General features: G+C 45.2%; 1 protein-coding gene across 1 annotated transcript; it reads right to left on the reverse strand.

Annotated features, from left to right (window-relative positions):
- Positions 1–7,042: 7,042 nt before the first annotated feature.
- wnt1 (wingless-type MMTV integration site family, member 1) lies at positions 7,043–14,231 on the reverse strand. The gene is made up of 5 exons (XM_042303671.1): positions 13,527–14,231; positions 13,070–13,175; positions 11,056–11,309; positions 10,543–10,808; positions 7,043–10,281 (listed from the first exon to the last, which is right to left on the reverse strand). The coding sequence occupies exons 1-5, from the start codon at positions 13,534–13,536 to the stop codon at positions 9,790–9,792; spliced, it is 1,128 nt and encodes a 375-aa protein (XP_042159605.1). The 5' UTR covers positions 13,537–14,231; the 3' UTR covers positions 7,043–9,789.
- Between the last annotated feature and the right edge of the window lie 298 nt (positions 14,232–14,529).

Genomic DNA, 14,529 nt, shown 5'->3' on the forward strand with positions numbered 1-14,529 from the left:
AGGGTGCAAACCTTGGCTTGCATCACAAATGGCACCATATTCCCTATTGTAGTGTACTACTCTTGACTAGAGCCCCATGGATGGTGCATAGGGAATAGGGTGCCATTTGGGACTTAACCTCATTGTCAGCCAGGCTGAGACAGGATAACACTGCGTCTGGAAGCGATTACAGAGTTTGGTGAGCAGAGCAGTGAGAAAAGGGTGGGGGCAGCAGGGAGTGTTTGTGTGTGTGTGTAAACGTTCCTTCTGTGTGTGTGTGTGTATGTGAGCCTGCCTGTGTGGATGTCTGCTTTCATGTGCTTTCATTCCTGTGTATGTGTTGGAGGACGGCCAGTTATGCAAGCAGCAGTTCTCCCCGTGCACGCTGACTGGAAGATGTGTGGCTCCTGTGGTTGGCTGTCCCCTGTGTCACTGCCGTTAGAAACCCGGGGGCCAAAAGAAATGTCTTCTTTACAGGGGCCGGCTGCCAGACATTTCAGCGAGGAGAACGGATGGGACCAGAGAACTTTGACTTACTGATGAAAAAAAGGTCCTTTTACCATCAAATTCACACCCACTCAATGCACAGTCATACGGAGTTACACCAAAAGTGTCTTTGGTTACACACACTCGTGTGCAATTCTCTCCTGCCTTGGAGTGTGTAGTCAATGATATGATACATTAAACATCTCCCACTGAGTCATTGCTGTGCTAGCGTCTTCTAGGGAAGTCAGTCACAGTATCACAATGTCTGATAATGATGTCAGCAATGTCAGATTAGGATGTTTAATGTTTGAGATGCCACATTTATTAGGTGTTTAGGTGTGTGCTAGTGGTTGTGGAAAGGAGCTAGAAGGGTCAGGGTGGTTGTGTGTGTGTGCGCACTCACATGTGGGCATGAGCGCGTGTGTATGTGTGTGTCAGAGAGAGTGAGAGAGTGACACAGGAATGTGTCAGAGTTCCCGTAAGCCACCATTGCTCCTAAACTGCAGCAAATAAACATTCCTGTGCTGGTGTGTCAGAGCTGAGCCCTTGCCCGCTATTGCTGTAATTAAAACCAAAAACACCCCATTTTCCCTCTTTGTCTCTATCTATATTCTGCAGCGGTTTGCCTGTAGACAATGTCCCACTGATATACTCCGATTTGAATGACCCCAGCCTTTTGTGTGATCCCGGTTGATAAGGTAGGTTGTAGGTAGACACAGAGTCACAGTTGGATAGACAAGTAGAGTGCACATGCTATTTTGACATATGGACTCTACCCACTCGGTGCTCACATTTAGCAAAGTTGCTAGTTAAGATTTCTGCCAGATGTCTATGAACAATGCAAACACACGCACATGTAATCACGTTCCATAACAGAAGATTGGCATTGATGGCACACCAGAGAATCTCTAGAATGTATAGTGATGTTTAACCGTTGGAGGCTTAGTCGCTGTTTTTCACCACAAAGACGTTTGCAAATGATCAACGTATAGAAACGTGCCTTTTTTTGATAGTTCCAATTACAATGCAGTATTTCATGTCTCGCCGAGATATTTTATTTCTAACAATGTCGGGCACCCTCTCGTCATTGCTTTGTCACTCCTGTCCTCGTACCAAACAATACTTCAAGCGGGGCCCCTATTCCACTCTATGAGCAGCAAGCATCAAGGCAGGCTGTGTGAAGTCTGTTCAGCGAGCATGGCTGTGCTGTCATTGAGGACTCTATCTCTGCAGCAGTCCTGTGGTTTAGAAGATGATTTAATCTGAATGAGATCCTAGCAGGCCAACTGGGAAGGAGCAGCCCGTCCCGTCAAGCCAATAGAGATAATCAAGGGGTCATGGTCTGTATGTGTGGGGGCCGGCAATGCCCCATGAATTATTACAGCACACACAGTCATGCCAGACACACACACACACACACACAAACACACACACACACCACAGAGTTCAACCAACCCTCCCTCCTACCTTAACTGCCCTACTCCTCTGTCCACCTCTCTCCACCAGGGCCCGAGGCACTGAGCCTGACCACAGACATCATACTGATTTCTCACAGTGGCCTAGCGGTCTGTCCACATTCCCACCCTGATTCACTGTGCACTGCAAACCCACACACAGGAAAAAGTGGTTATAGACACACACACACACTCACGGGAAACAGTGGTTTCACAGTGTCTGTCTGCAGTGGTGAAGAGGATTGAATGTCTGTCTTGCTTTCCCTCTGAATCTGTCATTCCCCCAAATAACACCATCCATATCTCATCCTCCGTGCCAGAGGTTATGGAGTGATGGAGATGTTACCAGGCAGGGGCCATTGTGATGTAGGGTGGCTGTTGCTGCAGAGCTGCCATCTGCTGAAAAGCGTAGTTGCTATGGTGCAGTTCTTCTGGACTGTGTCTGCTTCCCAGCTGCCATCCCCATACACACACACAGACTGGCATGCACACACACAGAGAGTACACACACACACACACACACACACACACACACACACACACACACACACACACACACACACACACACACACACACACACACACACACACACACACACACACACACACACACACACACACACAGACCATACTTTAAAACCCCCTCTTGTAATATCAAACCCCGCGGTGCATCAGCTCTCTTTCTCCACCACTCTTAGTCCGAGCACCCCACAGTACCCCACTGCATATAATTGGCTATCTTTGTCTGGGTCCCAAATGACACCCTATACCCTATACAGTACACTACTTTTGACCAGAGGCCTATGCGCACACATACATAGTCGCAGGGAGTACTTTTGGGGTGTTGCAATTTCTTTCCTTGGGGGGGGGAAAGAAATTGCAACACCCCAAAAGTACTCCCTGCGACCTCTTTTACAGGTCTAGTAAAGGCCCAGTGCACTACTTTTGTGAAGAAAATCAGATTTTTCCACACTCCTACTTCCTGCAGCTATACACACACACACACACACACACACACACACACACACACACACACACACACACACTCAAACACTTTAACAGTGGAGGTGCTCTGTTGGAAAAGACTCCCTTCTCTTAAAAAGTGGCACTCAGTTAGTCCTTATTGGACGGTCCCAGACCAGTGTGGCTTTGTCTTGGCCAATTATCAAGTTACTTAATTAGTGGCATTATTCAATTAACTTTATATGGCTCTTGGCCCTAGTGTTGTTGGTTAAGTTGTTCCCCAGAGCTAAGGGTCCTATAAAGGCATTTTAGCGTACTGTTTGAATTGAGTTATTTTTAATGGATAAAAATGGGAAATAGATTAATTCAGTCAGGAAACACAGAATCATTAGTTAACCTCAGGTATTGGGGCACTAATTGAAGTGACAGTTATAAAAGGAGGTAATTCCATCAAGAGGATTATGGGTATATGTAAATTGCTCTGCTCTGCTACTCTCCTCTACCTTCCCCCATCTATCCCTTCTCTGCTCCCCTTTATTCCTGCTACTCTCTCTTCTTCTCTTTCTTTCTTTCTTTCTTTCTTTCTTTCTTTCTTTCTTTCTTTCTTTCTTTCTTTCTCCTAACTTCCTCCTCTTCTTTAACCTCTCCCTCTCTGTCCTATCACCTCCTCTTCTTCTCTAACCTCTCACTCTCTGTCCTATCACCTCCTTTTCTTCTTTTAACCCTAGTGTTGTTGAGTTCCTGCCTTTCCTACCCTAGCTGCCTGGTCTGCTCTGCTCAAACGCTACTGGATTTATATTGTGCAAGGAGCTGTTGAGCTGGGGTGTAATCATTATTGCACACCGTAGCAAACAGTTGCGAAACGTTTAGCAAAAAAAAACGTTTTGCAACAAAAACAAGAGTTTCTATTGGACAAATGCAGGTACTGGAGGTCCCTCCCCATTTCGTTCATTTTTTTCTGTTTGCTTCTGTTTGGTTCCCAGTGAATACACTCCTGTTGTTGTTGTTTGCGCCTGAGCAGAGTGTTGGTTTCCCACCATCCTCTCTCCCCGCCGCCCGCCTGGCAGAGCCCTGAGCCATGTGTCAAAGGTGGCGGCAGCAGAACAGACTGTGGGAACAGCCGGCTAGCCTCCTCCCGGTCCTCTGCTCCCCACCCAACCAGAGGGGCAGCCATCAATCCAAGACACTCTGAATAAAACACACGCACATACATGCATACACACACACACACACACACACACAGTGCACGCACACATCCACAAACACAACACAAACTATCACCCCACAAACCTCACACCCTCTCCCCAATAATCCGCGGAAGCAATTTTATCTCGACTCGGGTGGCGGCCCATTGTCGCCAAACCCCTTCAATCTTTCCTTATTAACTCTCGCTTTGTCCCGCATCCAAGGCTCCTGGACTCATCTCTCCTGCATTCCGATCACTGCTGCTCCCAGCACTCCCAGGCAACCTCCCTCCATCCCCTAATCCAACCACTCCCCCTCCCACCCAGACCCATGGAAACACTTTTTTTTCACAACCTGCCGATCACCTACTTACAGCGAGTTAGGTAGAGGGCATTAACTCTATGGGTTTTCTGAAGGGGAGAGGGGTAGAGTGTTAGGGGGATGAGGAGAGGAGGGGGTGAGGAGGAGGAGAGCCACAAAGTGACTCCAGCCCAGACAATTAGAACAATGGGTCGGGCCGGTAGGGGGCTAACTCGCTGCGTCACGCCTGGACGGTGGGGTATTTTGTCGGTTTAATGAATTGTCCGTCAGGCCGGGGCGGCATGGCAGGCGGCGCGGGGAGAGGCCAGCAGGGACCCAGACACTAAGTCGGTATTTATTACACTGCCTTTGTCACTAATTGAGCTAATTACCACTGACTCCTCAGCACTCCCACAATGACAGACCCCTTCACACCCCCTTACCCCAACCACACTACCTCTCCCACTGCCCTCTCACACCACTTCACACCCCCTCCACCCATACCCCATCTCACGTGTGACATTTGTCCCATCAACCCAGCAGCCCCTCTACCACCGACTCCTCAGCACTCCCACGATGACAGACCCTTCTATTCCTCTCTCCCTTCACCCTCCATCTCACTGACTCCTCAGCACTCCCACAATGACAGACCCCTTTACCCACCACCTCCCCTCAGGCAGTTTTCACCTCTCTCTATCATTCTCGCTCTCATTCTCTCTCTCTCTCTCTCTCGCTCTCATTCTCTCTCTCTCGCTCTCATTCTCTCTCTCTCTCTCTCGCTCTTTCTCTCTCTCTCCCTACATAGCCTGGTTCCTCTCTAGGTTTCTTCCTAGGTTTTGGCCTTTCTAGGGAGTTTTTCCTAGCCACCGTGCTTCTACACCTTCATTGCTTGCTGTTTGGGGTTTTAGGCTGGGTTTCTGTACAGCACTTTGAAATATCAGCTGATGTACGAAGGGCTATATAAATACATTTGATTTGATTTGATTTGACTCTCGCTCTCATTCTCTCTCTCTTGCTCTCTCTCTCTGAGATACGTTTCTGAAATCTTTCTCTCTCTCATTCTCTCTCTCTCGCTCTCTCTCGCTCTCTCTCACTCAGATGCATTTCTGAAATCTTTCTCTCTCTCTCTCTCATTCTCTCTCTCTCTCTCGCTCTCTCGCTCTCTCATTCTCTCTCTCTCTCTCTCATTCTCTCTCTCTCTCATTTGCTCTCTCTCTCATTCTCTCTCTCTCATTCTCTCTCTCTTTCTCTCTCTCATTCTCTCTCTCATTCTCTCTCTCATTCTCTCTCTCTCTCTCTCTCTCTCTCATTCTCTCTCTCATTCTCTCTCTCATTCTCTCTCTCATTCTCTCTCATTCTCTGATTCTCTCTCTCTCATTCTCTCACTCTCATTCTCTCTCTCTCTCTCATTCTCTCTCTCTCTCTCATTCTCGCTCTCTCGCTCTCTCTCTCTCATTCTCGCTCTCTCTCTCATTCTCTCGCTCTCGCTCTCACTCTCTCATTCTCACTCGCTCTCATTCTCGCTCTCATTCTCGCTCTCTTTCTCTCTCTTGCTCTCTCATTCTCATTCTCTCTATCGCTCTCTCTCTCATTCTCGCTCTCTCTTTCATTCTCTCTCATACTATCTCATTCTCTCTCATTCAATTCAATTTTAATGTAAGGGCTTTGTTGGCATGGGAAACATATGTTAACATTGTCAAAGCAAGTGAACTAGATAATAAACAAAAGTGAAATAAACAATAAAAATGAACAGTAAAGCATTACACTTACAAAAGTCCCAAAAGAATAAAGACAATAAAGACTCTTCATTCCAACATGACCCTATGTTACAGTACTCTGCTGCTTTCCTCCTTCCCCTGTCTGTCTGTCCCTTCAGTAACACTGCCTGTGTTCCCATGGCTGGTCCTTTAGGGTGCGGGTGTGTGTTGTTGGACAGGACAGTTGAGTGTGTTTGGCGGGCGCTCGGCCTGGCTGACCCTCTAGCCCATTGCTGTGCTGCGGTGGGCTGGGTTAGGCTGGGGGAAACTATCAGGGTGCCTTCCAAGCTCTTGTGGTTAAGCTAAGGCCTGACTGCCATGGGGCTGGGGAGCGTGGGTTGGAGGGGTGAGGTTGGGGGGGCTGCAGTCTTTCATTATTTCCTCTATTGTTTCATTTTTTTTCCGACATTAAGTAAATGAAGCAAAACATTTGGTGCTGTTTAGATCCTATTTAATAGTTAAGCTATGTGACCTGGTCTCAAGGAATTGGGATCCTTCTGTGGAGGGGAGTGGAGTTAGGGAGTAGATAGGCAGGGATGTATAGTCTGTGTGTGAGAGAGCTGATGCACTGCAGGGTTTGATATTACAATAGGGGGATTTTAAAGTGTGTGTGTGTGTGTGTGTGTGTGTGTGTGTGTGTGTGTGTGTGTGTGTGTGTGTGTGTGTGTGTGTGTGTGTGTGTGTGTGTGTGTGTGTGTGTGTGTGTGTGTGTGTGCTGTCTGTGGGAAGGCTACTGCTGCGTTTTTTAAGTAATGGGATTAGTACTGGGACACCCAAGGATGGGCCTTTATTCTCACATATCATCTCAAGCACAGAAACTATATGACCAGCAAATGGCATCCATTGCCAAGGAGCAAAATACACAGATAGTGACATTACAGGGGAGTCATGAACTGATTTCCATGCCACAACTTAATTGAAAATATAAACTTTATTGTTCTATTATACAATACAAAACAACATAAAGCTAAATCTTTGAGGAACAAGATCTACAATTCTTTGTTTTACTCTTTTACTTCTCTCCCTATAACAGTATAAAGCATCCACAGTAATAAATATTTTTGTATTTACATAAACCAGAATGGTAATATTCAGTGCATGACAAAAATAGGTGTTAAAGGGCAATTTTGCCACTTTTCAACCTGGAATTCATTATCACCAGCATCATATCAGTGTCAACATATGTGAAAACAGTGCATTTCTGAGATCCATGCTTAAAAAGACAAGAAGTAGGCTCCTAAAAAAATAGTGTGACATCACAGGCTAGGATTTAAAAGTAAGAAAAACAGTGATTTTCAAAACCTGCTATGAGTTTCTGGCCACGTCGCCACAAATCTCGGAGTGTTTGGTAAACTTTTGATGATGCCATCAGGTAGAACTTTTTAAACTCTATTTGTTTCTACAAAACGTAGGATATCGCTGTTTTCACATACATAGACATTGTTATTTGTGCTGGAGATATTGAAAATTAGGTTGAAAAGTGGATGGAATTATCCTTTATTTGCAGGGAAGAAAGAAGAATGTTTTGCCAATTTTCTAACAAATTCTGTTTCCCGCCCTCGACAAATCTGCGTAATCTACATGAATGGAAATAAACAAAATAACAGTCCAATAAAATCCTGATCTGACATGACTAATGATAGTCTTCTCTCCTTCCATCCATTGGATTATAACAGATGCATAAATCATTCTTCCCTCAAATTGCAAGTAACTTCAGCATAAATATATATTTCTATATATATTATTTACATTTTGGTTTTCTGAGCTGATATACAATACATTTCCCTTTGTAGTGGCCTTATATTAAAGATGCACTATGCAGAAATCGCTCCGCCATTTCCTGGTTGCTAAAATTCTAATAGTTCACCTAATTTCAGTTTATGTGACAAAGCAAGCAAATATAGTGTAGAGAAACATTGTACCATGTAAACTGCTGTGAAATATATTTTACATAACCAAAAATACTGTATTTTCAGCTGTTTGAAGCTGGTGTACAAACGCAAAAGTAAAAGATGCAAAAATAAGCACGGGAAGCAAAGAAATAGTGCACATAGAACAGCTCTACCGCTTCTTAGACTTTCTTTCAATGAGGATGCCAGATCTATAACTCAAATTTCTTTGTGGATTTGGTTGGGTCGCCCAAAAAGTGACATATTGCAGCTTTAAAGGTTTCCCCCTCAATTTATGGTACACAGCTAGATGCAGGTCATATTGAATGGGAAAACCTTTGTCTGTCCACTGTAAACTTGGACAGGAAGATGGTGGATTATTTTACACACTTGTCGCATGTTGCCACAGCAGGACAATGTCTTGAGTCTTTGTCAACATAGGTATACCTCCTAGGCTAACAGAATAGTTTGCAAGGTTGACTCCAGGTATCAATATTTGGCACTGGTTCCCATTTTATGGACAGGGTTGCCATACGGCAGGTCTCACTATTTGACAGGTCACCCCAGTTCTCTTGCAGTGCCCCTATATCCTACACTAAAACATACATCTAGTTATACTCTCCAATATTCAGTGTATTGATACTACATTAAAACTATTCATATACATATTACGATTTTATTCCAGGTTGATATAACATTTTGTCGAACGCTTTTCTGTTATCCTACAACGTCCAGTCATTTAACGTCAGTTACCGTGGCGCAGTAAATCACTGTGGTAACTCCGGGTTGAGGTGCAGCAGATTCCAGAGCAATCTGAACAAAGAGGGCATGTGTGGTGAGTTCGACAGGGAACCATAACGGCTTGGTTTGCGTCCAGGACCTAAGTACATAGCAAACTGTGATGTTTAAAATAACCACCCTCTTGTTAAAGTTCTTCACCGGGTTTATGAGAGACCATGCTTGTGTTTTTCCCGCCACAGAGACATCTGTCTGACATTGTCCGGTAACTGTCCCCTCCTCACATCTCCCCTCGCTTCTCTCTCCTCCTCTCCCATCCCTCCTCTCTCCACTACCCACACTCCTATCTCTTGCTGTAGAGGGAAGAGGTGGAGAGAACAGAGAGACTAACTGTATCTTGTAAGGTCCGAGAGGGCAAAAGCCTTCAATCCCAGCTTCTCTCTGACTAATTTTGTTTGCTTATTCCTTGCCACAATTCTATTTCCTGTTTTAACTACTTCCTTTTACCTAAGCTGCCTCTGGTCTTGTTACTCGTGCTGGGAAGCCATAGAGAGGATTGGTTTCCATTCCGTTCTACGTGGTTGGATAGCTACAACATTTTAAATACCCAGTAAGCACACTTACATACTCTCACGTTACCACAGTGTCAGTAGCAAGCACACGTAAGCACACATGTTCACACACAACACACCCGCCCTCTTTCTACACCCTGTAGTCATAGTTGTGCTTTTCTCTCTTCCCTCTTCCTCAGAAACATTGATTCACATCTAGTGCTTTAATTCAAATCTAGTGCTTTGATTCAAATCTAGTACTTTGTTTCAAATCTAGTACTCTGTTTCAAATCTAGTACTTTGTTTCAAATCTAGTACTCCCGGTATTCACTTTTCTTTCACCCTCCATTTGCCCCTTTATAGAGTTAGCCCTTCCCTTATCTACCACGCCAACCCGCAGGACCCTACTCCTCTATCTACACACCACCTGCCCAACGAACCAGCTCATCTTCACCTCCCCATCCCTGTCCTCCTGGTTCACCACTGATCAGAGGCACTGGTGTAACGTCTGTGTGCTGGTGCAGTTGAGGCAGCTGACATGGCAGCACCAGTGGAACGTACAGTGACACCTCTCAGTGACCTTCTCCGTCTGGGTCTTGAACCCTCTACCGCAACACAGGAGCTCACACCCGTCCAGCGCCGGAGACGAGCTGTTACAGTTCCTCCCAGAGGTACCGTGGGTACCCGTCTTGCCGTTGTAGGAGCAGAAGTTGGGCGACTTCTCGAAGTAGACCAGGTCTCTGGACGATGGGGGTTTGTGGGCGGGGTTCTCGGGTTCGAGATGGCGTGGGTCGGCACGGTGAGAGGCGCGGTTGGAGCCCTTGTTGGCGTAGACGACCCGGGAGGCTCCGTCAAAGCGGTCCTTCAGGAAGTCCCCCACGGCGCGGAAGCTGGGTAGACGCATCCAGCAGGTACGCACGACGCATGACCCTGACATGCCATGGCATTTACACTCCTGTTGCATCTCTGACGACACTGTCTGGAGAGAGAAGACAGGGAAGAGAGAGAAGACACAGGGGAGAGAGAGAAGACACAGGGGAGAGAGAAGACAGGGGATTAGCATGGATGATGTGAATAGCTATGAACATTTTGAAAAACTGTGAAGAATGTGAAGAGAAGAAATGTGAAGGAAAACATGACTGGAATTCAGAATAATGGGTTGATACAGGAGGATCACTGAAAAGGAATGAACATGCAGTACATCATGAAACAGCGATCTATGAACCAACGGCTCCCTCACCATTCTCCCTGCCTCGTTGTTGTGTAGGTTGTTGAGGTATCGGAGATCTCTTCCTCTCTCGCTGGAGTCCACAAACTCCCGGCTGAACATCCGGCCAAAGTCCACGTTGTCGCTGCAGCCGCCCCAGTGCCAGTCAGGGCCCCCAGGCCCCCGGCGACGGTAGTCACAGGTGCATGACTCAATGGCCCCCTCAGAGCAGGAGCGGGCCACTGCATGGGTCACCCCCGCACTCGTGATCGCAAACACAAACGCTGTCTCTCGGCAACCTGACACATCAACAGCAGAAATTCTCTTTAGCCTATACAACCTTTTTTTAGCAGTCTATAGTAATGCAACTGTGCGCAATCAGGTCTGAATTGTGATTTAAATGTCAGAATCTCAAGATATGTAAAGATGGGCTTCTATCTGTCAAAGGGGTCTACGAGAAACAACACGATTCCGCGACATTCTGCGCCAAAAAATGTCTACCGGTTGCCTTAGTGAGGAGGCCAGGAGGGACAACAGACAACTCACCACGGTTGACGATTTTGCCAAATATTGCCGGGCTGTGGGTGGTCGGGCAGTCCCAGCGGCGGTTCCTGAACTGCCATTTGCACTCCTGGATGGCAGTATGCAGGCCAGCTGCGATAGCGTGGAGGATCCCCGGGTTCTGGCGGATGAGGCGGCGCTGGCGACGGCTCAGCAGGGCTAAGCTAGGGTCCAGGACCAACTGGACGTTCTTGGAGTTGGTGAGGAGGTTGGCAGAGGAGGCCACATTCACAATCCCCCTAGCAGACAGGATGAGGAGACAATGTGGAATCAGTTGGTTAGAGAGAAGCTCACACATTGGTCCTTTAATGATACCTATTGACTTTAAAACAATTCATTAGGTTCACATGTATTTATTCATATAGGATTCTGATAAGAATTAGATAATGTATAAGAATTGGATAATGTCAACAGTTGCATTGGAATTTGAGTATCAGTCACAAGAAATAACAAGCAACTTCAATATCTACAATCTACTTAATCGAAAGTGATTATGGCTGCCATTATTGACTGCCATGTTGCATTGTCATCGACTATTTTATAGTTTCAGTTACGTTCCTAATTGGTGTCTCCTGCAAACCGTTAGCAATCAGAAAGACTCGTCGTTATTAATTGACTGATCGGTGCCAGACGGTAGTGCGCGGTCGGTCCAGTCTATGGAGCGTTATGATCCCATCTTCGGATAAATATTGCAATCCAATTTTCTTCTCTCTCGTTTTGTTTTTTCCTTATTTATTTTCTTGGCATATTGTAGTGATAAGGGTTGGTTTAGATATCAAACAAATAGCTTACCCCACTGACTTTGCAAGGCTGTCCAAAATGTAACATTTATTTAACTAGGCAAGTCAGTTAAGAATTAAGAACAAATTCTTATTTACAATGAAGGCCCAGGAACAGTGGGTTAACTGCAGTGTTCAGGGGCAGAACGACAGATTTTTACCTTGTCAGCTCTGGGGATTCGATCTAGCAACCTTCACGGTTACTGGCCCAACGCTCTAACCACTAGGCTACCTAATTATATTGAGGTTTGCGTTATCATTTTCATTATTCATTTAAATATTATTTATGCAACTGTTATCTTTGCAGTGTCGGGATTATATGTATTTAATTTGACAGAATGCATATTATTCAGTGGACATAAGCCTAATTAATTGATATTTTTCCACATAAGCTATTGTAAGAAAAACTATTTTCACATTTTGGTTTGATTGTTTATAACAAATGTACGCGGACATTGTCATCCTACAGTGTATCCTATATAGAGTGGAATGTTGAGAATACTACATTGAATGGAACTGCTCTTTGCCATCAATTACATCCATTTTTAATTGATCCCACATTGGACAGAAAAATGTTGTCTCGCGTTCAAGCCACACTGTCAAAAATGACTGGGGGGAGAGACAGAGAGGGACACAGAAAGAGAGACGGAGAAAGAGACAGAGAGGGAGACAGAAAGAGAGACGGAGAAAGAGACAGAGAGGGAGACAGAAAGAGAGAGGGAGACAGAAAGAGAGACGGAGAGAGAGACAGACTTGAATAAATATGGGCTGTAAGCGATCCCTAAATAAACGAAATCGTTATCATATTGAAACACAATACTTCCCTTTGCATCAAATAATTGAATGGAGAAAGTGGGCCTTATTCATTTCGATTGAAAACCGGCTAGATCTATTTAATTATTTGCTCGCTCTAATTGGGAAGTGGTATCCAAATACCTTCAAATATTATTGGCTTGTGGTTGTGCTTGGTTTTCTACCAGAAACGAACTGAAATGATGAATCGGGTGACAACAATAACACATGATTATTTCGAGCATAACAGGTCCATCAATTTTGCTTTAGTGTTAATTCAGTTGGAGAAGTGCACAGCATCTTTCAGGCAATAAACCTATGTACCACTTAACTGGCTCCTTTGCTGCACCCTCCGTCGAAATGAGCACAGGTCCTCAGGAGGCGCATTTAATTGAATGACTACATCACACATAAAGTCAACTACTCACCACCACCGGCCGCTATTGTTGACTGCTCCCGTGCCTGAGAGCGAGGAAACCAGCAGGATGCACGCGGCTTTCACCCCCAGAAGCAGAGCGAGGATCCTCATTGTGTCTTCAATTACAATGTGAAGAGAGAGCAGGCAAATGTCAAAGTTCCACATCTGCATTCCAGGCACTTTTTATACCTGGTTCTAATTATGACAACAATCCTATTTTTAGGCACAAATAAATCTAGCAGATGGAATTCGCATGTGTTCACCCCATGGCCCATAAATAAAACGATGATGAAAACAGGGCAGTTATTTTTACAATAAATAATTCGATTGCGATCTCGTGTTACAGGAGTCACTCCCATGATAAAAGTTAGGCTACCGGGGTTATTCATCTCTCCGATAGCCTGTCATTCTCCAACGCAGGTTATCAAATTAGAGCAGGTAGCCTAACGCTTCAAATTCCTACTCACCACACCACATTCCAAAGAGAGGGACTTGAGAGGTGAAAAAGCAACGAGGAGCCTGTCTTATAGCAATTGCCTGAAATGAATCTGGTGAGGAGACTGTCAGACAGAGGAAACAGGTTGCTAAATGAGTCCTCCTATGTAGTGGCTTTTCAGTCTAGGCTGCTGGGCGCTGCTGCTGCTGTTCTCTTTACGTGCTCTCTCTGTCTATCTCTGCTCTGCACAGCAGCGCATTGAGCGCGTGGGACAGTCCGTAAGACTTGATCCCCTCCGTGAGTGATAGGCGACACATTCTTCTCTTATTGAACACTACAAGAGGAATGAAAAAGGGATTTGCTGCTCTCATCTCCCTCTGTTTTTTTTCTGCCCCCCTTTTCAATGGGATTGGAAGGAGGGATAGTTAATTCTCTTCATAGGGCACAATGAATAAAGAAAACAAACCCGGACAGAACAGATGAGAAAGGAAAATATGTTTTAAAAAATTGCCAGGGCAATCCACCAATGTAAATTGCACATATTACTAACGGAATCTCACGGTAATCAAAGAATCCATCGATTCCTTGGAAACGAGGGAAATGAATGCTGACTCATGCTCTGTCTTCCACATCCAGTTTGTCTTCCTGAATGAGGTCCCTCTCAAGTCAAAACACTGAGATGTGTGTGTCTGTGTGTGGAGATTTGCTGTGACTGTGAGTGCGCACAGTGTGGTGTTCTCCGGCTTTCTGTATGCAAGAGGCTGGTCGGTGTTACCGTACAGTACAGTTACAGCGGAATATGAGCCATCTAAACTGCCTTTTTTACCCGCTGGTAGGATTACTCCCTTAACCGCGTCTCCTCCTCCTTTATCAAACTCTGTCGTATACATTCTCAAGATGTTTTTAGTGGCTGGAACCATTTCTCTGCCTCTTCATTCCATCATCTTTAACCATATATTTGTCTTATTATTATGTTATTAAATAATGCCAACTTAGAGACCTACATTTTGTGCCCAATTAAAATATAAAACATA

The sequence above is a fragment of the Oncorhynchus tshawytscha genome, linkage group LG22 (genome assembly GCF_018296145.1).
Source record: "Oncorhynchus tshawytscha isolate Ot180627B linkage group LG22, Otsh_v2.0, whole genome shotgun sequence".
Classification (NCBI taxonomy): domain Eukaryota; kingdom Metazoa; phylum Chordata; class Actinopteri; order Salmoniformes; family Salmonidae; genus Oncorhynchus; species Oncorhynchus tshawytscha.

Coding starts and splice junctions, on each gene's coding strand:
- wnt1 (XM_042303671.1), bottom strand. Junction 10,809..11,055: donor TGGCAAAATCGTCAACCGTG/GTGAGTTGTCTG, acceptor TTGATGTGTCAG/GTTGCCGAGAGACAGCGTTT. Junction 10,282..10,542: donor ACAACGAGGCAGGGAGAATG/GTGAGGGAGCCG, acceptor TTCTCTCTCCAG/ACAGTGTCGTCAGAGATGCA.